At 37.0% G+C, this 27,994-nt stretch overlaps 1 protein-coding gene and 1 long non-coding RNA gene across 3 annotated transcripts; both read left to right on the top strand.

Annotated features, from left to right (window-relative positions):
- The first annotated feature begins 14,692 nt into the window (after positions 1-14,692).
- On the top strand, positions 14,693-16,696 carry LOC103417274 (uncharacterized). The gene is made up of 2 exons (XM_008355465.4): positions 14,693-15,503; positions 16,314-16,696. Exons 1-2 carry the CDS (start codon positions 14,978-14,980, stop codon positions 16,577-16,579), a joined length of 792 nt encoding a protein of 263 aa, XP_008353687.1. The 5' UTR covers positions 14,693-14,977; the 3' UTR covers positions 16,580-16,696.
- Positions 16,697-23,715: 7,019 nt separating this feature from the next.
- LOC108169798 (uncharacterized) lies at positions 23,716-26,393 on the top strand. 2 transcript variants are annotated; one of them, XR_001786136.3, is made up of 5 exons: positions 23,716-23,947; positions 24,122-24,181; positions 24,436-24,594; positions 25,537-25,610; positions 25,687-26,393. It is a non-coding gene; the product is annotated as an uncharacterized lncRNA (long non-coding RNA). The 2 variants fall into 2 exon arrangements; XR_001786135.3 differs by having other exon boundaries at positions 23,733-23,947; positions 25,441-25,610.
- The last annotated feature ends 1,601 nt before the right edge of the window (positions 26,394-27,994 follow it).

The raw sequence follows: 27,994 nt of genomic DNA, 5'->3' as shown, positions 1-27,994 counted from the left end.
AGATGGAGAGGAGAGCTTGGGTGAGGTGTGGGTCCCATGAGCCTGAAAATTATTAAAACAATAAGGGGGAAATATCTAGGATAATGAATTTACTAAAATACCCTTGAGTTTCATAGTTTCATAAAATCTTCACCATAACTCCGAATTTGATTCTGTTTGCGCCTACGTGTTCGTACAATCAAGTACTTCGAGTATACTGTAAAATAGTAGTTCATACGCGTCACAACATGATGGTCCACGAAGATCAACAATCTCATCTCTAAGGGCATTTTCATCAATTCACACTTTTAAAATTAAGAAATCCGTAAAATTAGGGACGGGTTGTTACAGTCCAACTTAAATGTTTGGTTACCGAAAAAGTCTTACATATGTATTATTAATACAGAACGCCATAATGGTGGTGCAAGTAATTCACAAATTAACGAACCTGCGCTACGTTTACCACCACTCCTTGAGCCCCAGTGACATTCCCACCTGGTAACACAATTCAACACCATTTTCTACTTGTTAACTCGTTAACATAATGGAAAAACAATCGCACTGGAAAACCAAGTGCTAAACACCTATCATTTACGCATATATTTCCCGAAACAGAAAAGGTCACGAGAATATTGCGGAACTCAAAACAGTATACATCCGGAACTAGTTATAACAACTGAAGCTTCGATAGTCCATATCAAATCACGTCAATCTTAGTTCTGCACTTCTTCCTTCTTTCGACTAGCTTTGAGATACCAACCGAGAGAAGCAGCAGCAGTCATAACACCAGCTACAACAGCACAATTCCGGTACTTATCAGTCGATACCTTGGGTGTTGATGCTCCAGAGGAAGAGGCACTTGGTTTGGCATCAGAGACTGAGCCCCCTGAGCTTCCAGCTGGCTTCTCTTCTGGTTTAGGGCCCTGAAAATGTTCAAATTGAGCATATTGTGGCAGCGGCATGCCAATCCCAACCAGTGTATAAATCAACCCGAACTTATAAATCAAATTGATTTTGTGATAAACATAATAAATATGTGATCAGCTACGCAAAAATAAAAATTGACACCAACAAATCGCACTATAAAGCGCAAGTGATGTGGTTCCAGTTTTATCGGGCTGTCCCCACCAGAGGGACAGGAGATGAATAAAATATGTGCACACCAATGTATGGTCCCCACTTGTATTATTTTGTTTTTCAATTTAAACGAGCTTTCATTGAACAATACAAAAACCTTCATAAGTGATCTGCTAAAATAAATAAAGAATGCTTTACATTCTAACGTGATGAGCATCTAAGATTGCTTAATTCTTAAAGGACATAAAAAGTAAAGCATTCTTATCATACTTTACGTGCAAGCTTCTCAAGCTTCTCTTGCTCGATTTTCTGCAAAATAACAAACAAACAAGAACTGTGAGAAGATGTATCAGAATAGCATTGCAAATATGATAAAGAAACAGACAAAATCAAGGCATTCATTCACGCATCATATAGCATATCAACATATTTATGAGTATCTATACACACAGGTTTTTCCACAAATAGAGTACCACAAACTTCCAAATGTGTGGGACTGACACGACAGCGATGAGATCCTACAAATCTGAATATCTAAAACAATAAAAATGCATGGGTCATATTGTAATCCACTACAGAAACCAGGTGTTCTAATAGAAACCCCATCTAAGCGTCTGGCAACAAAAGAAAAACGGAGATACAATCTACGAATCTGAGTAATCCTTTAAGCGACATACAAATTGAAACATAGTCTAATTAATACATAAAATAATTAATATAATTAGTCTAATTAATACATAGTTTAATTAATATCATCACATACAGTAATGATTCATGAAAATGAGTCTCTTCCATGCCAACCCTTGTATGGAAATTTTCATTGTCAAGTATCCGATCATCCAAATTAGGTATGACATAATCATCAATATGAATACAATGACCCTATATGAATACAATGAATGAACTCGATCTTCAATTTTAAAATATTTACACTAGTCGATACCACAAAATCTTATATTATACTTAATGAAAGTATGAATAAACTCTTAAGTATTAGTGAATCTATTGTTTTAATGGGATATGCATTATACGAAACTAGTTTCAACTATCCAACCGTCAAACATGTTTGTATATACTTCAAGATCACATACGCCAGAAATTGCAAAAAACAAATATTCAGAGATCAAGTAACGGGACAAAACTTTTCGACGGTTATAAAACGAAAAATCACGATTTAACAGTTATTTTAACTCCAATTTTGATTATTTTTTATAGCTATACTCTTTGATCCTATACGAATACAATGAATGAATTCGATCTTCAATTTAAAATATTTATACTAGAATGTTATACTTAATGAATATATAAATAAACTCTAAATGTTAGTGAATTTATAGTTTTCATGAGATACGCATTCTATGAAACTAATTTCAACGATCCAACCGTCAAACGTTTTTGTACATGCCTCGAGATCGCATAAGCCAAAAATCGCAAAAAACAAACGTTTAGATATCAAGTAACGCACAAAACTTTTCGACGGTTATAAACGAAAAATCACGATTTAACGATTATTTTAACTTCGATTTTGATGATTTTTTACAGCTACACTCCTTGATCCTATATGAATACAATGAACTAATTTGATTGTCAATTTAAAATATTTACACAAGTGGATACCACAAAACCTTATGTCATAGTTAATGAAAATATGAATAAACTCTTAAGTGTTAGTGAATCTATTGTTTTGATGGGATACGCATTCTACGAAACTAGTTTTAATGATTCAACCGTCAAACTTATTTGTATATACTTCGAGATCGCATACGCCAAAAATTGCAAAAAAAAAAACATTTAGAGATCAAGTAACAGCACAAAACTTTTCAACGGTTATCAATGAAAAATTACGATCTAACGGTTATTTTAACTCCGATTTTGATGATTTTTTACAGCTACACTCCTTGACCCTATATGAATACAATGAATGAACTCGATCTTCAATATAAAATATTTACACTAGTGGATTCCACAAAATCTTATGTTATACTTAATGAAAGTATGAATAAACTTTAAGTGTTAGTAAATCTATTGTTTTGATGGGATACACATTCTACGAAACTAGTTTCAACGATTCAACCGTCAAACATGTTTGTATTTACTTTGAGATCGCATACACAAAAAATTGCAAAAAATAAACATTCAAAGATCAAGTAACGGGACAAAACTTTTCGATGGTTATAAAACGAAAAATCACGATTTAGTAGTTATTTTAACTCCGATTTTGATTATTTTTTATAGGTACACTCTTTGATCCTATATGAATACAATGAATGAATTCGATCTTCAATTTAAAATATTTACGCTAGTGGATATCACAAAACCTTATGTTATACTTAATAAAAGTATAAATAAACTTTAAGTGTTAGTGAATCTATCGTTTTGATGGGATACGCATCCTACGAAACTAATTTCAACGATCCAACTGTCAAACTTTTTTGTATATGTTTCAAGATCGCATACGCCAAAAATAGCAAAGAACAAACATTCAGAGATCAAGTAGCGACACAAAACTTTTCGACAATTATAAACGAAAAATCACGATTTAACGGTTATTTTAACTCCGATTTTGATGATTTTTTATAGCTACACTCCTTGATCCCATATGAATACAATGAACTAATTTGATCGTCAATTGAAAATATTTACACAGGTGGATACCACAAAATCTGATGTCATGATGATCAATGAAAATTGAGGATTTTGTAGGAGGAATAACTCCGAATTTGATTCTGCTTGCGCCTACGTGTTCTTACCATCAAGTACTTTGAGTATACGGTAAAATAGTTGTTCATACGCGTCACAAAATGATGGTCAACGAAGATCAACAATCTAATCTCTAGGGGCATTTTCATCACTTTACACTGTTAAAATTAATAAATCCGTAAAATTAGAGACATGTTGTTACAGTCCAACTTAAAATTATTTAAGTGAAATTACTCAATTGCCTTCCAAAGTTGCAAAAATTACAATTTGGTCCTCTCAATCTTGATTCGTAAATTTCTTTCAACATTATACTAATGTACATTAAATAGGATTACGAAACTTAAGAAGTTACACGAATATTATTCTCGAGTCAAGGCTCGATAAATTAATTAAGACACCCACTCAGGGGTAAAATAGTTATTCACACGTCTTGAGATTAAAATACAATATTTAAGTTACGGGTTGTAACAAAATGTATTCAATATAGTGAATAGTCATATCCAAGCCAATCATCTCTATCAAACAAGGGCTTAATGCCTTTGAAATTATATTTTCTATTTTTCCTCGTTTGTTTTTTTGTTTTTGTAATACAATGACACGTGTCTTTTTAAGAAGTGGAAAAGTTCAAATGCAAAGATTAATACAAAGGTGGCTAGCACTAGACTGGTATCCTGCAAAATTAAAAAAACATATATGTGAAGGGAGAAGGGTTGGGGTTTTTCTGGTGTAATGGTTATCGCTCTTCAAGAGAAAGTTGGTGCCTTGCATGCAACCATGTAATCTTCACCTAAGCTTTCTCTGCATTGCTTTTAAAAAAGGCCATTGAGTAAATGAAGTGTGTATATAAGATATAATATTAGTAAATTGTTGAAATTATTGATTGTGTATTTAAAAATACAACTCTTCATGGTCACTTAATATTCAATTGGTTTTAAAGTCCTAATTTCAATTTTTATCTGTAAAACTGAAACTGATGCATTAACTCATTTATAACCGTTGGTTTATAATGGCCAACGTTCTATGCTGTTAATTGGCCTTCATGTATAGCCTACTTTGTCCCATATTATCTTTGGGGCTTACGCCAATTTTTATGAATGATTTATCTTTTCTTTCGTCCAACGGACAAACCCCACCTAGTTAAAACACAGTCCCATCATCCTCTCCTAATCTCTTGTATTATCTCAAATGCTATTATAATTTCCACTTCTTATATGTCAAAGGAAAGAATCAAGTTGTTCACTCGATTCAAGTATTGCGAGTGTACGCTTACGAGGATCATAGGTTATTGTATCTTGGAGGGTAACACTACTACAAAAGAGGCTATCACTGGCGGTATAAAAACTGACAATAAAACTCAATTACTGTCGGATTTTTGGTAAAAGTCCAACATAAAGTCGTGCAATGTCGCATAGGTGAAGTGACACCATTGCTACCGTCACCAAAAGGGTATTGACGTCGGTTAGTTCTTTTAATCCGCCACCAAGAAGCAAAGTAATATAAAATAAAATAAAACAACAGCGTGGCTTAAAAGTGACATCCAACATTATGTCGGTTAGAAGCGACGTTACGTTCTGAGAGATGTCAAGACAATTAAAGAATTAAAATATTAAACCTACTGTCGATCCTAACCGACATCAACAATTTAAATAATAAATTAATCAAACCTATTGTCGGTTCGAACTGACATTACCTAACATCTCAATACATGAAATATTTCTTGCGATGTCGTCCATAAGCGACACCAAATATTTTAATAATAAAAAAATAAAATTATTTAATAATAATAATAATAATAATAATAAAATTATATAGAAAATAATTCCCAACATATTTTAGGCCAAAGAAAACATTAATAAAAATTAATAACAATTATCTACCATAACAAACATTTTATATCACATATAACATACAAAAACTCATCCGCCATAACAAACTTGACTGGTTTATTTGTATAATACGTTTTTTTTTTAAATTTATTTCTATACTCTTTATGTGCATGCTCCGCAATCTTAAGCGTCATGTGGCGGATCATTGGCACTATATCTTCTTCTTGAAAAATAACATTGTTCTAAATTCATCAAAAAAATTCAACCTAATTAATTATTATTATAATCACTGACTTATTCTACAATCTTCAAGTAAAAAAAAATATTTATACCTTTATTCTATTCTAGAACACTTCCTTGTCTTCTTCTTTGATCAAACGCCAATCTCTCACCATTGGAATATTTTTGTAATCTCTAACCTCTGCCGCTACATGTCTAGAAAACGCACTAGAATTATAACTAATGCATTCTCCAGATGAATCAAATGAACAAGGTTGTTCTTTCCAACTGGGAATTGAGGGTTCGCGTCTTTGTTGAGTTGATCCTTACAAATACAGAAAAAACAGTTAAAACCCAAGAAACAAAAAATAAATTTTCAATTTAAGCATAATACTAGTTAGACTACAATGTAGAAACAAAAATTAATAATCATAATAATTTAAAAATGAACCACCTTCTAACTCTTCTTTTTCAAATTGGAGTTCCTCAGAATGTTTCAAAATGTTGATCCATAGCACAAGTTTCTAGAAGGAGAAGGAGAAAAACTGAAACGAGGGAAGAAATGGACACATGGGTGGGGATGGAGAAGGAGAAAGATAGAAATGAAGGCACCGATGAAATGGGGAAGAAAGGGTATAAATATGGATATAGAGTTGGCGTTGGTTAAAATCGACATTGACTGCATGACGTCGAAATAAAAGTCACTAGTGTCGAAATAAATTAAGCTTAATGTCACTTAAAACCGACACCAACTTCTGACAGACTTTACTGATATGCATGTTGAATTAAATGAAGCCTAACAAACTTTATTGAAGTTCAGGCATCGTCAGTTTAATGAAAATTGGTGTCGGTTATAACCGACACTAGATTCTGACACACTTTATTGAAATATACGCAGTGTCGGTTTAAATGGATACAGCGTCGGTTAAAAATGACAGCACATCTGACACACTAACTGACGGTTATCTTCCCAAGTGACTGATTGAATTTCTCTTCCCAAGTCACTTTACGTCGCTTTTAACTGACACTACTCACATGGCGTCGAATTAAGAGATACAAGAGGGAAAATTCCCACCTAAGTATTTCAAATAATTCGATCAATGGAGTCACATCCCGGCCCGGGCCCCCACCACATCCCAAGCCCGACTCCACTGTAGCACGATATTGTCCGTTTTGGGCCCTGACTACGCCCTCACGATTTTGTTTCTGGGAACTCACACGAGAACTTCCCAATGGGTCACCCATCTTGGGAATGCTCTCTCCTGAACTCACTTAACTTCGGAGTTCCGATGGAACCCGAAGCCAGTGAGCTCCCAAAAGGCCTCGTGCTAAGAAGAAATGGGCATGTACATATAAGGCATAAAGGATCCACTCCCTTGGGTGATGTGGGATCTAACAATCCACCCCCTTTAGGGGCTCGACATCTTCGTCGGCACACTTTCGTCCAGGGATTGGCTCTAATACCAAATTGTCACATCCCGACCCAGGCCTCCACCACATCTCGAGCCCGACTCCACCATAGCACGATATTATCCGTTTTGGGAGCTCACTGGCTTCGGTTTCTATAGGAACTCTGAAGTTAAGCGAGTTCGGGCTAGAGCATTCCCAAGATGGGTGACCCATAGGGAAGTTCTTGTGTGAGTTCCCAGAAACAAAATCATGAGGGCGTAGTCGGAGCCCAAAGCGAACAATATCGTGCTACGGTGGAGTCGGGTTTGGGATGTGGTGGGGGCCCAGGTCAAGATGTGATAATTTGATATTAGAGCCAATCCCTGGCCAGAAATGTGCTGACGCGGATGTCGAGCCCCTAAGGGGGTGGATTGTTAGATCCCACATCGCCAAGGAAGTGGATCATCTATGCCTTATATGTACATGCCCATCTCTTCCTAGCACGAAGCCTTTTGGGAGCTCACTGACTTCGGTTTCCATCGGAACTCCGAAGTTAAGCGAGTTTGAGCGAGAGCATTCCCAAGATGGGTGACCCACTAGGAAATTCTCGTGTGAGTTCCCATAAACAAAACCGTGAGGGCGTGGTCGGGGCCCAAATCGGACAATATCGTGCTACGGTGGAGTCGAGCCCGGGATGTGGTGGGGGCCCGGGTCGGGATGTGACAGTTTGGTATTAGAGCAAATCCCTAGTCGGATGTGTGCCGACGAGGATATCGGGGACCCTAAGGGGGGTGGATTGTAACATCCCACATCTCCCAAGGGTGAGGACCCTGTAAGTCTTATATGTATGTTCCCATCTCTACCTAGCATGAGGCTTTTTGGGAGCTCACTGGCTTCGGGTTCCATCGAAACTCCAAAGCTAAGCGAGTAGCGCGTGAGAGCAATTCCATAATGGGTGACCCATTTAGAAGTTCTCGTGTGAGTTCCTAGAAACAAAACCGTAAGGGCGTAGTCGGGGCCTAAAGTGGACAATATCGTGCTATGGTGGAGTCGAGCCCGGATGTGGTGGGGGCCTGGGTCGGGATGTGACAATTTGGTATAAGAGCCTAACCCTGGGCGTGGTGTGCCGACGAGGTCGTCGAGCCCCTTAAGGGGGGTGGATTGTAAGATCCCACATCGCCTATGGAAGTGATCCTTATATGTATATTCCCATCCCTACCTAGCATGAGGCCTTTTGGGAGCTCACTGGCTTCGGGTTCCATCGGAACTCCGAAGTTAAGCGAGTTCAGACGAGAACAATCCCATGATGGGTGACCCACTAGGAAGTTCTCGTGTGAGTTCCCAGAAATAAAACCATGAAGGCGTGGTCGGGGCCCAAAGCAGGCAATATCATGCTACGGTGGAGTCGAGCCTGGGTTGTGGTGGGGGCCCGGGTCGGGATGTGACTGGAACCCGAAGCTAGTGAGCTCTCAAAAGGCCTCATGCTAGGTAGGGATGAGAATATACATATAAGGATCACTCCCCTGGGTGATGTGAGATTTTACAAACCACCCCCCTTAACGGGCCTGATGACCTCGTCGGCACACCACGGCCAGGGTTAGGCTTTGATACCAAATTGTCACATCCCGGCCCGTGCCCCCACCACATCCCGGGCTCGACTCCACTGTAGCATGATATTGTCCGTTTTGTGCCTCGACCACGTCCTCACGGTTTTGTTTCTGGGAACTCACACGAGAACTTCCAAATGGGTCACCCATCATGGGATTTCTCTCGCGCGCTACTCGCTTAACTTCGGAGTTCCGATGAAATCCGAAGCCAGTGAGCTCCCAAAAGGCGTCATGCTAGGCAGAGATGGAAATATATATATAAGACTTACATGATCCTCACCCTTGTACGATGTGCGATGTTACAATCCACCCCCTAAGGGTCCCGCATCCTCGTCGGTACACATCCGACTAAGGATTGGTTATGATACCAAATTGTCACATCTCGGCCCTGGCCCCCACCACATCCCAGGTTCGACTTCACCGTAGCACGATATTGTCCGCTTTGGGCCCCGACCACGCCCTCACGGTTTTGTTTCTGGGAACTCACACGAGAACTTCCCAGTGGGTCACCCATCATGGGATTGCTCTCGCTCGAACTCGCTTAACTTCGGAGTTCTGATGGAACCCGAAGCCAGTAAGCTCCCAAGAGGCCTCATGCTAGGTAGGGATGGCAACATACATATAAGGATCATTCCCTTAGGCGATGTGGGATCTTACAAATGGCGTTGGATAAAAGCGACAACTATTTTGAAAGAAAAAAAAATGTTTAACCCAAAGAAAAAAATTAACCAGCACTTTTTTTTTTTTTTTAATGTTATCTCATATAATATTTTAAGATTTAAATAAATAAAATACGTAATAAAATATCATCACATACGAATTGAAACATAGTCTAATTAATATATAAAATAATTAATATATTTAGTCTAATTAATACATAGTCTAATTAATATCATCACATACGGTAATGATTCATGAAAATGAGTCTCTTCCATGCCAACCCTTGTATGGAAATTTTCATTGTCAAGTATCCGATCATCCAAATTAGGTATGGCATAATCATCAATATGAATACAATGACCCTATATGAATACAATAAATGAACTCGATCTTCAATTTTAAAATATTTACACTAGTCGATACCACAAAATTTTATATTATACTTAATGAAAGTATGAATAAACTCTTAAGTATTAGTGAATCTATTGTTTTGATGGGATACACATTCTACGAAACTAGTTTCAACGATCCAACCGTCAAATATGTTTTATATCAAGATTGCATACGCCAAAAAATGCAAAAAACCAAACATTCAGAGATCAAGTAACGGGACAAAACTTTTTGACGGTTATAAAACGAAAAATCACAATTTAACGGTTATTTTAACTCCAATTTTGATTATTTTTTTTATAGCTATACACTCTTTGATCCTATATGAATACAATGAATGAATTTGATCTTCAATTTAAAATATTTATACTAGAATGTTATACTTAATGAAAGTATAAATAACCTCCAAGAGCAGTTCCACCGGAGGTGGAACAGCTCGGCACCCAGTGGAAAAAACAAGCTGGGACTCAGCCAATTCACTCCAGCCCGTGGAATAGACTGGCACCCAGCCCAAGCCAGTCCACAGGCCGGCCTAAAATCGACAGAGGAATGAGATGGCTCATTTGACGCCATGTTGACGTCATGGCTACCGTCTCTCTCATCCGGAACCCCATCCGACGCCTGAACCTGATCTTTGAAACCCCATCAACCCCCTTCTCTTTCACAGTGGAACCGTATAGCCCGATTAAACTCCATCACACTCCTCCAAATTCCCAAACCGCCGCGACTGCTTAAGCTCAGTGAAGCTGAAACGCCAACCTTGGACTTCTTCCCGGCAACTGAAGCACCCCCAAAGGCGTCGAAATACAAGAAATTAGACAAAAATGAGGAGTGCCCATCAGAACCGGAGTTGCTATGAGGCCCTGAGCTGAAGGCGAACCGACCCAATTGTGAAATGAGGTCGTAGACCGGACTAGGTTCCTGGGTTGCGACTGAAGGGTTATGCATGGTGGGATTTCCGGGTTCGAGAGATTAAAACATGGCGGTCAAATATTGAATTGGGTTTTGAGCAGAACGTCTGGAAAATGAAACGCCAAAAGAGAACAAGGTTAGTAAAAGCTTGGAAGGAAGAGAGGATTTTGGTGTGTCCATGTGCGCGTGCGTGACAGAGAGAGAGAGGATAAGGAGATTCATTTCCAGAAGAAGAAGAAGAAGATAAAAAACCAAATTATTATTTTATAATAAAAATTAATAATATTTTAATAAAATTGACTAGGCTATTTAGTTTTAGGGGTGAAGATGCATTGGTCTATTACTATTCATTAGAGTCAATCACTGTTCACTTGAGTGGATAAATGGGCTGGGTGCTCTGGTGCAAAGTCTTTAGGGGTGGACTTGCTCTAAGTGTTAGTGAATCTATCGTTTTGATGGGATACGCATCCTACGAAATTAATTTCAATGATCCAACTGTCAAACTTTTTTGTATATGTCTCGAGATCGCATAAGGCAAAAATCTCAAAAAACAAACATTTAGATATCAAGTAACGACACAAAACTTTTCGACGGTTATAAACGAAAAAGCACGATTTAGCGGTTATTTTAACTCCGATTTTGATGATTTTTTACAGTTACACTCCTTGATCCTATATGAATACAATGAACTAATTTGATCATCAATTTAAAATATTTACACAAGTGGATACGGCAAAATCTTATGTCATGGTTAATGAAAGTATGAATTAACTCTTAAGTGTTAGTGAATATATTGTTTTGATGGAATACGCATTCTACGAAACTAGTTTCAACGATTCAACCGTTAAACTTGTTTGTATATGCTTCGAGATCGTATACGCCAAAAATTGCAAAAAATAAACATTCAAAGATCAAGTAACGGCACAAACTTTTCAACAGTTATCAACGAAAAATCAAGATTTAACGGTTATTTTAACTCCGATTTTGATGATTTTTTACAGCTACACTCCTTGACCCTATATGAATACAATGAATGAACTCGATCTTAAATTTAAAATATTTACACTAGTGGATACCACAAAATCTTATGTTATACTTAATGAAAATATGAATAAACTCTTAAGTGTTAGTGAATCTATTGTTTTGATGGGATACGCATTCTACGAAACTAGTTTCAACGATCAAACCATCAAATATGTTTGTATATACTTTGAGATTGCATACACCAAAAATTGCAAAAAAAAAAAACATTCAGAGATCAAGTAATGGGACAAAACGTTTTGACGGTTATAAAACGAAAAATAACGATTTAACGGTTATTTTAACTCCGATTTTGATTATTTTTTATAGCTACACTATTTGATCCTATATGACTACAATGAATAAATTAGATCTTCAATTTAAAATATTTACACTAGTGGATTCTTATGTTATACTTAATGAAAGTATAAATAAACTCTAAGTGTTAATGAATATATCGTTTTGATGGGATATGCATCCTACGAAACTAATTTCAACGATCCAACCGTCAAATTTTTTTGTATATGCCTCGAGATCGCATACGCCAAAAATTACAAAAAACAAACATTCAGAGATCAAGTAACGGCACAAAACTTTTCGACTATTATAAATGAAAAATCACGATTTAACGGTTATTTTAACTCTGATTTTGATGATTTTGATGATTTTGATGATTTTTTACAGCTACACTCCTTGATCCTATATGAATACAATGAACTAATTTGATTGTCAATTTAAAATATTTGTACAAGTAGATACCACAAAATCTTATGTCATAGTTAATAAAAGTATGAATAAACTCTTAAGTGTTAGTGAATCTATTGTTTTGATGGGATACGCATTCTACGAAACTAGTTTCAACGATCCAACCATCAAACTTGTTTGTATATGCTTCGAGATCGCATACGCCAAAAATTGCAAAAAACAAACATTCAGAGATCAAGTAACCGCACAAAACTTTTCGACAACTATCAACGAAAAATCATGATCTAACGGTTATTTTAACTCTGATTTTGATGATTTTTTACAGCTACACTCCTTGACCCTATATGAATACAATGAATGAACTTGATCTTAAATTTAAAATATTTACACTAGTGGATACCACAAAATCTTATGTTATACTTAATGAAAATATGAATAAACTCTTAAGTGTTAGTGAATCTATTGTTTTGATGGGATACGCATTCTACGAAACTAGTTTCAACGATCAAACCATCAAACATGTTTCCATATACTTCAAGATCGCATACACCAAAAATTGCAAAAAACAAACATTCAGAGATCAAGTAATTTGACAAAACTTTTCGACGGTTATAAATGAAAAATCATAATTTAACGGTTATTTTAATTCTGATTTTGATGAATTTTTACAGCTATACTCCTTGATCCTATATGAATACAATGAACTAATTTGATCGTCAATTTAAAATATTTACATAAGTGGATACCACAAAATCTTATGTCATGATGATCGATGAAAATTGAGATTTTGTAGGAGGAATAACATGCAAGCTTTGAGTTCCATTGGTAAGGTTTAAACTTTTGAGAAAGGCTTCACAACCTTGAAAACAAAAACTCTTTCATTTTGCATATCCTTGCACATTTAATATTTTGTAATAGACTAGTAGTGTATGGATGTTAGACTCTTATTTTCGAGTGTAGATGTAGTACTTAAACAACAAATGTGTTTTAATGTTTTGAAGTAATATTTATGTGGCAATGTGTGGTATGTGCAAATTTAAGAAAAAAAATATTTTTTTAATGGGTCATAACTGGTCATAACGGGTGTGACAAGACACAACCCGTTAAGATAACATGTGTTAAACGAAAACGACACGAACACGACAGACACAACCCGTTTGCCAAGCCTATTCTAGAGGTTATATAAAGGTCACCAATCTGTCACCTACAACCACACTGGGTTTCAAAATATTTTAAAAAATTTAAAATCTATGTCGGTTACAAGTGACATAGGCTTTGAAAATATTGAAAAACTTTCTCTAGTGTCGGGTATAAGCGACACCAGTTTTCTTTTAACCGACGCTAACTTTATGTCGATTACAAGTGACACCGGGTTTCAAAATATTTAATAAAAATTAAAACTTATGTCGGCTACAACCGACACTAGCTTTGAAAATATTTAAAAACTATCATTAATGTTGGAAAAAAGCGACACCAGTCTTCTTTTAACCGACGCTGACATTATGTCGGTTAAAAGTGACATAGTTTTTTTAAATGAGACACCACTATTAAAAAATATTAAAATCTATGTTGGTTATAAGCAACAGTAATTCCGACACCATGTAAAGTAGGTGTCGTAATGTCTTAAGCGCCACTATGTTTTATAAAAGCGACACCAACCACCGACACAATAAGGTCCTTTTGTAGTAGTGTAAGGTGTAATAACCTGCTACATCAAGACATTGTTTTAGAGAGGCAAAATCTACTCTTAAGGACATTGATTACACACCTCAACCTACATAGTTGTTCTAATCAAGAATCGACGAAGAGTGTTCTCCACCTACAAAAGACAAGTATTTTATCTTGTTATATTTATTTTATTTAATAAATTGTGGAGATAAAATTGTGATATACTAATATTAATTTTATGTGATTTTTTGTAGAGAAAGAGCACTTAAAACACGTGTTAAAACAGAAGCGAAATGCTATATCAGGTGGCTGTATTTCAATGCACACAATAATTGCTTAAAGTTTTTGAACGAAATGGTACTAATGCAAACAGTATATAGATGCTATCTGAGGCTAATGCTGAGTTAAAAGTAGCTGGCAAAATATTGACCAAACAATAATAGATTTTGAAATAAAGAACCCACGCTCCTAAATAAGAAAATTGCATGTGACTTTGGGAATAATCCAATTATATTTGCATACAGATCATGTGTGTCCCATATCTGTGTAAAAATCATCAAATAATGTTAGCATACAAGACACTAGTCTTCTTCACGAGCCTCACTCATTGGCTCGTTGATGCTTCTTCCATCAAACATTATTAACATTGTGTGAGAGTGAGTGCGCACCTAACTAGCAACTCCCTTTATAAAAATAGACCACAGCTCTCATTAAGTGGAAGAGCAAGAGGAGAAGCCTCTGAAACAACCCCCTCCCTTGGATAAAATCGATGTCAGAAAGGATCCTCTCTAAAAAAGAAAGCGGGAGTGTGAAAATCACTGGTAGATGGGCGGGTTTCTCAGCAAGAAGAAGGGTAATTTAAGTGAGAAAAATGCTGGTGGGTTGAGAGAAAAGGTGGGGAGTATTCAAGAGGAGATGAGTGAGATGGTGTGTGAGAGGAAGAAGGAGAGTGCAGCATATGAGAGGGACATGATGGTGTTTGCATTCAAGGAGGCTGAGTGGAAGCAAGAGAAGAAGAAGATGAGGGAGGAAGTGAAGATGCTGAGGAAGGTGGTGGAGGAGAAGGAGGAGAGGATTAGGGGAATGGAGGACTGTGGTGGTGGGGTTATGGTGGTCGGAGGTGGGAATAATAATAAGAGTAGTGGTGGCGGCGGCAGTGGTGGTGATGGTCGTGGAGTTGGTGGTGGGGAGAATAATGGTAAAGAGTGGGAAGTGTTCTTGGAGAGTGGTTTCTTGGCTGAGCAAATGAAGGAGGAGAGAGCAAGGAGGGATGAGACTGTGGAGAAGTGGAAGCAGCTTTATCTGGCTATTAAGGTGGAGCTTGATGATCTCATTCAGAGGACACATTCTGGTAACTCTCTCTCTCTATCTCTCTCTCTCTCTCTCTCTGGAAACTGTATAATTAACACTTACAGAAAAATTGCTATATTACAATTTGTTTCAGCGACATTCAGTCTTCAATTTTTTGGAACAAAACAGTTGTATCTAAGAAATTATGATGGCGATTTTCGTAGTTATATTATTGATAATGATAACCAACATCATAGTTTAGCAGTCGGTGGGTCTTTGGCTTTTCCTTCGTCGGAAGACATTGATTATTTTTCTTCTCATCACAAGAAAAAAGAATCATAAAAAAACTGAATTTTTCATCATTATAATTAGCTACAACATTGCTTGATTCTTAGGTATACATAACTAAATCTAATCCTCTTTACAAATATATGTTTTCAGTTACATTTGAAAGATTCAAACTCTGAACTTATTATAATCTTAAAAATTCTTCATTAATGTGTTTTTAATTCATAGATAGATAAATATATTTATGAAAAATGTTGTACTTTAATGATCCAAACTATAATATTAGCTAAATCGGAAATATTTGAGACATTTAATTGAGTTCAAAAAAATTGACGAATACTTTGTTTACTAAGAAACATAGAAATTTCATTGTGATAATTAAATAGGCAAATTATTTTGGATTGAAATGAATTTTTGTAAGGATGATCTATGAATCAAGACGTACAAAATAAATGGTTTCAATCGTTGAAATTTGACGTGGAATAGGCCCTACAACTAGCCTCCATTTTTACCAAAAAATGAAAATCCTTTTGGATAAAGGGCCTATATGTCATTTACAATGGACATTTGGTATTTACTGCAGGAAATGGGCTGTATTGGAAGGCAGAGGAAGAAGACTGTGTGGAAGAGCTAAAGAGAGAGCTCAAAGCCAAGGAAGAAATGATTGCCTCTCTAAAATCCAAAATAGCTTCAATGGAGCATGGCCATTTTAAGAAGGAAAGAGAGATTGACATATTAAGGCAGAGCTTGCGAATCATGAGCTGCAAGAAGACACTGCAGGCCCCTAAGAATGTTTCTAGAGATTCACAGCTTGTGAAACCGAAAAAGAAACAGGCCAGAAAATTGTAATTATTATAATTAGAAGTAAACTAAAGTTTAGTGATCACTGATGTTTATGAATATGATGGCCAAAGTATGAAGTGCAATGGAACAAAATTATAATTTATGAATAATTTGGTACTACTACATGGTTATGTTTGTAGCTCTGGTGGTTAAAAGCGTTAATCCTATGCTAAGACGAAAGTTTGAGCGTCCCCTCTTCCTTTCACCTCATTTGAATTATTGCATAAGAGGCTACTAAGCAACATCGATGGTGACACTGTTTTCAACTTACTCACCTTCACAATTCGGCATTATATTATATTATATTATATTTTATCATATTTCCGACGTGGTATTTTACATTCTTCAAGAGTATGAAATATGGATCCTAACTCATGCTTAAGCAAAATTAAGGATACAAATTGCTTCACACAAGATCAATCCAACAAAAGAATAACATAAGAGTGACAATGCTCTCTCAGGTCAGATGCATAAATGATGGGTCCCATATGTGGTCCCCACTTTAGGCTCAGGGATCATTCCTCTCTATAATTTTCCAATATAGAGGACCACAACCTCATTGGTGTCTTATCTTTATTAACTACATTGTAAAAGATGAAGAATTGGTACAAAGGAAGATGAAGATGATAGAGAGAAAAACCAGAAAGATTGTATTGATTAAAATGGAGAAAATGTATACAAAAGAACTTAAGGAAATGATAGCTATACAATCCCTTATATAGCCATATAACCTAATTACAATAATACCCTTCTAACTATACTAACCAATCTTATCCTTATGACAACCTACCAACACATTTCAACTAACTATATTCTTCATTACTAAGTAACCATGTCATCACTAATGACTATGGTTAATACTCCCCCCTCAAACTGAACTTGGTGCAGCCAAGTGAAGGTTGAATGAGCTAGAATGCTGAAACTGATCTGGAACTGCAAGACCAAGATGTTTGCAATGCTTCAAGAACACTGCAAAAAACCCCAAACAAATGAATACCAACGGGTGCCAATTACTGCCTTTCCCCTTGAAAATTGCGCCACAAGAAAACTCTTCTTCTCTCCACACCCAACTTCTTTTTCTTTGTCAATCACTCCTGCAATGGCTCTTGTATAATGCAAGAAACTATACTTCGATCCACCGATCTTCGAAGTCGAGTGATATAACAACTGTTGGGAATAACAATCTTATCATGGGATCTTGTCATATTGCCCACGATTGCAAGATCGGAAACAACATCATATAATACATTGTTGGCAGGCCATGTTGTGGTGGAAGATGATGCTCACACTGCAGGGGCTGTTATCGTTCATCAATTCTGCCATGTTGGCTATTTCTCATTTATTGGTGGTGGTTCTGTGATGGCACAGATGTTCCAAAGTACATGATGGTTGCGGGAGAAAGAGCTATGCTTCGTGGTCTTGGTCTGAACATACCCAACAAATTTTTGACTGTGAACTGAGAATCCATAGTTGATACTGCCAAGAAACTAAATCTACCAAGGAGAATGACACTCCTAAGACACGGAGAATGACACTCCAAGAAACTAAATCTACCAAGGAGAATGACACTCCAAGAAACCAAATCAGCCAAGGAGAATGACACTTCAAAGCACAACACAAATCGCACACTTCTACTAAAAATACCAAATAAGGAGACTGACACTCCATGAACACAAATCATACTGCAACTTAGGAGAATGAAACTCCAAATCATACTGCAACTTAGGAGAATGAAACTCCAAGATTCATAGAAAGAATGACACTTTCTTCTTTAAATCGACAAGCCTTAGAGAATGATACTCGCAGGAAATATACAAAAAACTAATACTTTGCAGAGATCAACACATCAAGACCACAACTTCACTTCAATTAAATCTCGAAAGTACATCAAAGACCACATCTTCAAGAAATAAGCATCAAACAAAACCAATAAACAAATTCACCTGATTTACCAAAATCGCACCACCAACTCTCCAAACACCCACACAACGCCGTTTCAGATTACCAAACACCCAAACCAGCGGAAGTCTTCACCAGATCATCAGAAACACAAACACCTTATGTGCAGAATTGAAGAAACAAAGAAATACAACAACCAAAATCTGCAGATCCTTCTCGTGAAAATTCTGAGCTGGGCAATTTGTCAAACACCTTGACTGCAGCTAACAATGATCATAAGAAATCCATTTATTGACGTCGAAATCAAGACCAAGAAATGGGAAGCAACAAGAAATCAGGAATGCCAGATCCAGATGCGGAGGTGATTGCTCTGTCGCTGAAGACCCGTCTGGCGACGAACCGATTCGTCTGCGAAATTTGCAGTAAATGGTTTCAGAGGGATTATAATCTTCAGCTTCATCGGCGCGGCCATAATCTGCCATGGAAGCTGCGACAGAGGTCGATTTCTTACTCAAGAGAGTGATTTCATCGATCGCGCGCGCCTTGAGGGAGAAGGAAGGACGAATGCAGCGGCACCCAGATCAAGGGTCGACATCCGGCAGGCCCACCACCATCCACGGCTTCGCTCAGTTCGACGACCTTCTTGGCTTCTAGAAGCTGCTTCGGGAAACCCAGACGAAAAATTGAGGTTCTTGATTCCTGTTCTCCATGGAAATGCTTGGATCTTTTCACAACAGATTTAAGAAAACCCAGAAGAAAAGAACATGTGTATTTTCTGGCAGCTCGATGATTCTTTGTTCAAGCCTGACAGTATCAAGGCAGAGATGAAGAACGGTGTGCTGAAGGTGGGTAATATGAAGGTGAAGGAAGAAGAGAGGAAAATCCAGAGACCAAAAGTAAAAAAACTATGAATACGGAAGCATAAACGATCAAATACACGAAAATGAAAGAAAGTAATGAAGAAAGATAGAAGAAGAATCGACCACCAAGATCCATGGCATGAGCCTTGGTGGCTCTGATACCATATTAACTACATTGTAAAAGATGAAGAATTGGTACAAAGGAAGATGAAGATGATAGAGAGAAAAACCAGAAAGATTGTATTGATTAAAATGGAGAAAATGTATACAAAAGAACTTAAGAAAATGATAGCTATACAATCCCTTATATAGCCATATAACCTAATTACAATAATACCCTTCTAACTATACTAACCAATCTTATCCTTATGACAACCTACCAACACATTTCAACTAACTATATTCTTCATTACTAAGTAACCATGTCATCACTAATGACTATGGTTAATAATCTTCCTTTTTTGGCCTGTGGTGGTGCTTAACATCATTGGATCTAAAATAGTAGCCTGTAACCTGTAGCCTATAGGGATCCAAGTGTTAACAAGAAAGGATCCAAGTACTTGTTTAGGAACTAGGAATTAGGGATGAGATTAGGACAGAGAGGGCTTCCTACTTGGCTCCAAACTTTGGCATTTGCAATTGCAAGTGAAGACTCTCTCTCTATTCTTGCAAGTGCTGTCAATTCTGTTTATGTTGAGAGCAAATTAAGAGCGTGCACCTAATTTTCTAGAATGTGGACATTGTGATTGTAAGCTTAGTACACACAGTTGGCCCTTTCTCTGATAGGTTAAGTTTTAAGAGTTTAGTGTTCAAGAATACAATCATCGGAAATTTGATAAAATATATTATTATTTATAAATGAATGTTACCACTACTAATAATATTAAGGCCTTTAATGATAAAACTTAATACATGTCAGCATGTGAGATATAAGTGTTTAGGATTTGAATGGTATGTTTATTTTTCTCTTTAGGAGGTAAATATATAGTTGTATAATATTTCACATAACAGGAAATAAGAATCCCAATTATATAAGGAATCAATTATAAGATTACATTCCTAAACTAAATGGTTGACTCATGCCAACACTCCCCCTCAAGTTGGTGCGTAGATATCTGTTAAGCTCAACTTGTCAAGTGAGTCTTAAAACACCCTTGCTAGAACCGCATGAGTTAACACATTTGCTAATTGTTCTTCAAACCTCACGTATGGAATATCAATCAATTTTACATCTAACTTCTCTTTGATGAAGTGTCTATCTACCTCCACATGCTTTGTATGATCATGTTGAACGGGATTATTAGCTATTTCTCTCGCAACTTGATTGTCACAGTATAATAACATAGCTCCTTGAGGCCTGAACCCAATCTTAGTGAGAAGAATCCTAAGCCATAACAACTCACAAATTCCATGTGCCATCCCTTTTTACTATGCCTCTGCCGTGGATCTAGCCACTACATTTTGCTTCTTGTTTTTCCAAGTTACTATATTTCCTACTACGAATGTGAAGTAGCCTAATGTAGAGCGACGATCAGTAATGTTTCTCGCCCAATCAGCGTCAATATACCTTTTTACCTCCATAGGTCCATGCTTCCTGAAGATCAGTCCTCTACCCGGTGCACTTTTCAGATAACTCAGTATACGCATCACTGCTGCCATGTGATCCTCACTAGGAGCATGCATAAACTAACTTACAATACTAACTGCATACGCAATATCTGGACGTGTGAGTGCTAGGTAAATCAACCATCCTACCAATCTTTGATATCTTTATTTATTAGTAGGAACTTGATCCGGGTATATCACCAAGTGATGATTTTGCACAATGGGAGTTTCAACTGGTTTACAAGCCAACATTCCAGTTTCATAGAGAAGATCAAAAACATAATTCTGCTGAGACAAGTAAATACCATCACGAGAACGAGAAACTTCAATGCCCAATAAGTATTTCAAGTCTCCTAGATCCTTCATCTCAAATTCTAATAAAAGATACCCTTGCAACCTTTTTATCTCTTCTGTGTCATCACCAGTAACTACCATACCATCCACATAGATAATCAACAAAGTAACTTTACCTTATATGCATTTGATGAACATGGTGTGGTCCGCATTTCCCTATCTATAGCCGTACTTTTTCATTGCTTCAATGAACCTCCCAAACCATGCCCTGGGTGATTGTTTGAGTCCGTAGAGAGCCTTTCGGAGTCTACATACTTTTCCTGCTTCATTCGGTGTTTCATATCCTGGTGGAAGATCCATGTATACTTCTTCTTCCAGGTCTCTATGTAAGAAGGAATTCTTCACATCGAACTATTTCAAAGGCCAGTCTAGGTTAGCTGCTAAAGATAAAAGGATCGAATAGTATTCATTTTTGCGACCGGGGAAAACGTTTCTTGGTAGTAAACTCCAAATGTCTGTGTGTACCTTTTAGCTACCAATTTTGCCTTGTATCTGTCAATGGATCCATCCACCTTGTGCTTTATGGTGAACACCCATTTACATCCCACCGGTCTCTTCCCTTGTGGTAGTGACACTACATTCGACGTTCCATTTCTTTGTAAGGCTTCCATTTCTACTCCCATGGCTTCTACCCAATAGGGATCTTCCAAAGCCTCTTCCACTTTTGTTGGAATTTTAATCCCAACCATATGATTCACCATGGCTTGGTACTTGGGAGACAGTCGATGAGTGGACAAATACTGTGCAATTGCATATCTCACTTTTCCTTCCGGAGAAAACCTGTCAGGTGGTTTCTCACGGTTTTGCCTAGGATGTAAAATATAAGAATTTTGAACAATATTTGGAGTATGAGAACGTACCTCTTGGGTACCCGCGGGGACATGAATGTGTACTAGTGGAAGAGAATGAGGGTTATTTTCTGTTTGCATAGTCTCGGTATCACTCACTGACCCATTACTTTCTACTGCATGAGCTGTCTCTCGGTCAGGGGTTTCATGGTTAAGATCCATTGAGCTTTGGCTTGTTGTGTCGTGGGCCACTACCGGGCTCTGAACTGGTATGTCATGGCCTATTGTTGGGCTTTGGATTGATGTGTCGCGACCCTCTGGTAAGACGCAGTTAGGTGGGTTGCTCATAACACCTAAGTCTTCAGTCTTGGTCTCGTTTGTACTGCTGGGACTATGCCAACTGTCTCGTTCATGTATAACATCAAACCAACTGTCGTCTTCGTCTTTACTATTCAACTCCCCCTGAAGAGTAGAGTGGGTTTGATCAGAGATGAAAAACATCTTAGTTTCGGAAAACATGACGTCCATGGTGACATAGAAATGCTTAGTAAGTGGATGGTAACATTGATATACCTTTTGTTGGCTATTAAATCCCAGAAATACACAACGAACAGCACACAGATCCAATTTACTTCGTTGATTCTTGTGAAGATGCACATAAGCCACACATCCAAATATGTGAGGTGATAAGTGAAGAGAAGATGGTAGAGTGACATAATCCGTCAAGACTTCCATGGGAGTTCGGAAGTTGTGAACAAGAGAGGACATTCGATTAAGAAGATAAATAGAATATGTAACTGCATCCGCCCAAGAGGCATGAGGAGCATGAGCCCCAATTAGAAGAGCTTGTGTAGTTTCCTAGATATGTTTGTTCTTATGTTTTGCCACACCATTTTGTTGAGGAGTTTGAGGACAAGTAGTCTCATGAAGTATGCCGCGCTTTGCGAAAATTGTGATAGTTCAGAATTAAGATATTCTCCACCATTATCGGATCTAAGGACTTTGATAGGAAGAGAAAATTGATTTCCAATCATCCGATAAAACTGACAGAAAATTTGCCTAACTTCGCTCTTTTGTTTCATAGTATAGAGCCAAGTCATTTTGGTGCAATCATCTACAAAGGTAACAAACCATCGAATACTGTGGCACGTCGCTATTGGTGAGGGACCCCATACATTGGAGTGAATTAACTCAAAAGCCACTAATCTTTTATTGAAACTTAAATGATAAGAAGTACGATGACCTTTTGCAAGAATGCAATCATGACACTGAAAATCAGAGTTTGAAACGCCATTAAATAAATACAGAAGTAATTTTCTTAAATACCAAAAGATGCATGCCCTAGTCGCTGATACCATAACCAGATTCGCTTAACCTTGTTATTGTGACCACTGCTCACTTGGTTGACTTGGCCTGGTACCACATCATCTACATAATATAACCCTCTCCTCTTAGGTATGGTTTGGGGTTGAGATGATTTTAAAAAAAGCTAGTATGAAAAAAAGCTGAGAGAATTTTTGGTGTTTGGTAAACATTCAAAACCAGCTTTATTTCAAAGTTTCAGATGAAAAAATAAAAGCTAAAAAATGAAAACTGCAAAAAGCAGCTTCAAAAAGTGGCTTATTGTGAAAAACAAGGAGGTACAGTAACTTTGTTAATGAATTTTTCAATTTGCCAATATTGCCCTCCTTTCTCCTTTCTCATTTCTCCTGATTCCTCACACTTTCAGACTCTTCTCTCTCGCAAGCTCTCTCGCAAAACACTATCTCCGCACTCCTTCTTCCCTCTGTTGCCTGGCGCTGCATCTCTTCCTCCTCCTCCATTTCCTCTCTCTCCGGCAGCCTCGACGCCACAGACCGAGCAACCAGGTACTCGATTTGCTTGAATATATTTGCTGTAATTAATTAATTTAATTTAGTTAGGTTAGGGTTTGGCTGCTCTCTCAATTTGCTTCTATTTTTGTAGTTTAATTTTAATTCAGGGTTTGGTTCTAGCAGCTAACATGGATGATGAACCGATTTTTTTGGGGTTTTCTGAAACAGGGTTTATTTGGCAACCAACGAACGAGTGAAGGCGACCACAGGCTTGATCTCATCGATTAGGTAAGCATAACTCTCTCTCTCTTTCTCTCTCTCTCTCCCCACCCTTCCATCTTTGAAGCAATTTCAGTTTTGGTGTTTGAATTAATGTTCTAATTTTCAGTTTTGGGGTTTGAATTAATTCTCTAAATTTCAGTTTTGGGGTTTGAATTAAGGTTCTAATTATTATCATGAGATCCATGAAGCAATTTCAGTTCTTAGGGTTTGATTGGCAACGATGGTGTTGCTCTAAATATATGTTTGGATTATATATTTAGGATTATGTTACTTAAAGCTGCTGCTTTCGTCGTTCCAACTTCCAAGACACTTCCTTCTCCACCTACCATTTAGCTCATATACAGCATAAACATCCGAACTGCTATCTCTCAGTCTCAATCTCAATCCGTTGCTGTCTTTCTACTTTGCTCTGGTGAACTGTGAGAACCCAAATCTCCTCCTCTTTTTCTGCCCTTTTTTATTTTTAATTTTTGTTTATGTACTTTGTTTTTATCTTAAACACACTACCTGTTTCCTACAATGTGGATTTGTTTTTTCACATGGGTTCAATTCGTGCTGTTTGTTTGCCGGGAAAATGTGGGTGAAACCAAGTTAAGAACATGAAAAATGATCAAGTTTAAGCTTTCGAAGTGTGGTTCAAATTTTGACAATGTGATGTAAAATGTTCGCACTACTTTCACACATGGACATTTTTCGTTTTGGGAAGATACATTCGAGGCCAGATTTTATTTGACCAATCGCCATTTATCTTAAGGCAACATGTCAACCACCACATTGGATAAAGCACAGTATAATGATGTGGCAAAAAGAGACTAGTAGACTGGATTTGGCCTTTATATTCTGAGTAGACAAAAGCAGGGCAAATGATAAGAGATGTAGGGGAGGGAACAATTGAAAAAAGATACTTGGCTTCTCAAGGGTATTGTTCAAGATACCCTATATTCATCCATGTCAGATTCTTCAATCTAACAGCCTTAATTTGGAATTTGCTTAGATTGCAGACTTATGATTTGGGTGAATCTAAAATTCCATGTTGGTTACTTCTTGCAATAATTTGGAATTTGGAACATTATGCTCCATGTGATTTCAATGACAAGTTTATTTGATTAGTGGCGTTATGGCCAAGCATGTGGTGCCTCCATGTGTACCGTGTATGCTCATTCCTGCTTTCATGTACATAATGCTTTGATTGGTTATTTCTTGGTTATATTACAATATTATCTGTTCTTGTTTTAATATATATATATATATATACAAATCACTAGTTGGTATTGATGGCAAAGAAGGAGGCATCTTTGTCAAATCCTACAACTACATGGAATGCCCACAATTTATCTATATTTTGTAATGTATGCATCAAGAAATTGGCCTAGGGTGGAATTCGAGCAAAGGTACAATTGATGCCTCTGAGGAGTGGTGGAATAATAAAATTCAGGTTTGTGTATTTATCTTTTAATATGTATTATAATATCATGCAATATGTATTAACCATATTATTTCTTTACTTGTAGATAAACAAAGAATATGGAAGATTGAGAAAAAAAGGGCATTAGTCCTGAGATGGAGGACAAGTTAGATAGGATGTTCTCGAACACAATTGCTACTGGTGAACATGCTTGGACACCTTCATCTGGAGTACTACCACCAAAGACGAGAGGAATCTATAGGACAAATTGATTTAGATGATGAGGAAGAAAGTGAGACCATGCAGGATCTAAGGCAAGCTACTACGAAGGGAAAAAAAGAGCGGCTAACCAAGGAGAATTGCAAAAGAAGAAGGTTGATAAGAAAGGGAAAAAAATTGGAGGTGCTACAAAACTTTGTGGTCAAATTGACCGTCTTGTTGAAGCTTATGAAACTAGGAGTTCTGCAAATTCATTGATGAGGCCGTTGCATATAGGCTGTAGTATTGCGGAAGTGATAGCGTCTATTGCACAATTGCTTGATTTTGAGCCACCTAGCGAGTTATGGTTGTTTGATACATGTTTATTTTGTAGTGCAGAGAAGCGAGAGGTGTTTGCCACTATGAAAGATCCTGAAGTCCAGCTGACTTGGTTGAAATATATGTTCAACAAACAACAATAAGGAGCTAAAACTATGAACTAGGACTATCTGCAGTTTGTACTTTACATTAAGATTATGTGTTGAATGTTGCTTGTAATTTGTGTTTATTGGATGTTGGATTATGATTTCTTATTAAATGTTGGATTATTCTTAATGTTTAGGGAGGTATTCTGAATGTGATCGTCATTTTGATGACCCCAGGGACTTTTGTGAAGAGAGCGATAGTAGTGATGATGATGATGAATAATACCAAAATTATCAAGTTGAAGGATCACATGAGATAGAGGCATTAAGAAATAGAATAGCGGCAAGTTTGATGAATGCATCTAATTAGATTACTTTCAAATACATTAACAATATTGTACTAATGAATCATAGCTATTCAGTCTAAAATATTTCAATTGAAGTAGTTTGTTATACTAATTAATATTTAAGATAAAGTTTATAAATATTTTTCTTTTAAAAATAAAGTACATTTAGTAAATCACCTTTATTTGTTAAGAAAATTAAATTAATAGCACATGTAATGTTATACCCTTTTTGGTCATTTCACACAATCATAACTGTTTTACATAAAAGTTTATCAAACACTATCATACTGTTTTTTATTTATTTATTTATTTATTTTTAACAAAAGCATTTGTACAAAAAAGTTTACCAAACACTCTTCTACTTTATTTCACAGCTGCTTATTCTCACAGCATAGCATAAGCAACTTTTTTCAAAGCACAACAATACTAAACCAACCCATAGTATCATGCCCAATGATCACTCATGTTTGGATATCCTGTAGTATGCAAAAAGTGGGAAACATGAGTACAACACAACCTAATTGTTCAGTAATTTGACCAACAAAGAGTAAATGATTCGACAATGAAGGACCAAGAAGAGTGTTATACAGAGATAGAGATGGAGTAAGGGTGATGGAACTCACTCTTGTAACTGGAGCAATTTCATCGTTTGCTGTGATAACATTCTCCTTGGATGACACGGTTAAGTAGTGAAACAAGGACTCATAATATGTCATATGGTCTATAGTCCCAGAGTCAATTATCTAGCTAGAATCTCGTTTAGTGTATGTTGTGAATGTAGTGCCAATTTTACTTGGGTCATCATAACCATCATCCATTAAAATCTGTTTGATTAAAGATGACATTAGGCTTGTATCCTTACTTGGTGCAGTGGCTGATTTTCCTTCTGGACCGTGGATTGAGACATTTGTCCTGGGCCCAGTTTGGCCCACTGCAACAGCAGCTCTTCCAGTTCCAGCAGCGTCATCCTCTGGTTTGGGTTTGGGCCAATTTTGGCATGTTGCCACAACAGCCATTCCAGGTACTGTCTTCTCTAGTTTGTCAAGGCTCGAGACATGGACCTCCATCATCTTCGACCAACCTTTGAAATTCGAGTTGCTCAATCGAAACCCGAATGGGAGGCCGCTGATGTTGGTAGAATCACTTTGAATAGACATGGTTTGCAAGAGAAAAATCTCACTAATTTTCTTGTCTTCTACCATTGCATGGACTTGTATTTGTTGGTTTTTATTGCAGCTTTATTGTTTCCAAAGCTACAAAGGTTAGGTTTCAGGGTTCTAGATTTTTTCGAACACCAGGGTTTGTGATTTCATGGATTTGAGTGTTTCTAGGGTTTATGGGAAGAGACAGGTCAGAACCTGCTCTGATGCCAAGATAAAAATGTTTAGGATTTGAATGGTATGTTTATTCTTTTCTCTAGGAGGTAAATATATAGTTGTATAAC

This window comes from Malus domestica, chromosome 16, assembly GCF_042453785.1.
Source record: "Malus domestica chromosome 16, GDT2T_hap1".
Classification (NCBI taxonomy): Eukaryota; Viridiplantae; Streptophyta; class Magnoliopsida; order Rosales; family Rosaceae; genus Malus; species Malus domestica.
Note: the sequence above shows the minus strand (reverse complement) of the source record. Positions and strands in the feature narration are given on the sequence as shown.

What these genes read in the sequence shown, in the direction of transcription:
- LOC103417274 (XM_008355465.4), top strand. Translation starts at nt 14,978, where the DNA reads ATGGGCGGGTTTCTCAGCAAGAAGAAGGGTAATTTAAGTGAGAAAAAT. An exon ending in CATTCAGAGGACACATTCTG is followed by an intron (nt 15,504 to 16,313) that starts GTAACTCTCTCT and finishes TATTTACTGCAG; the next exon opens with GAAATGGGCTGTATTGGAAG.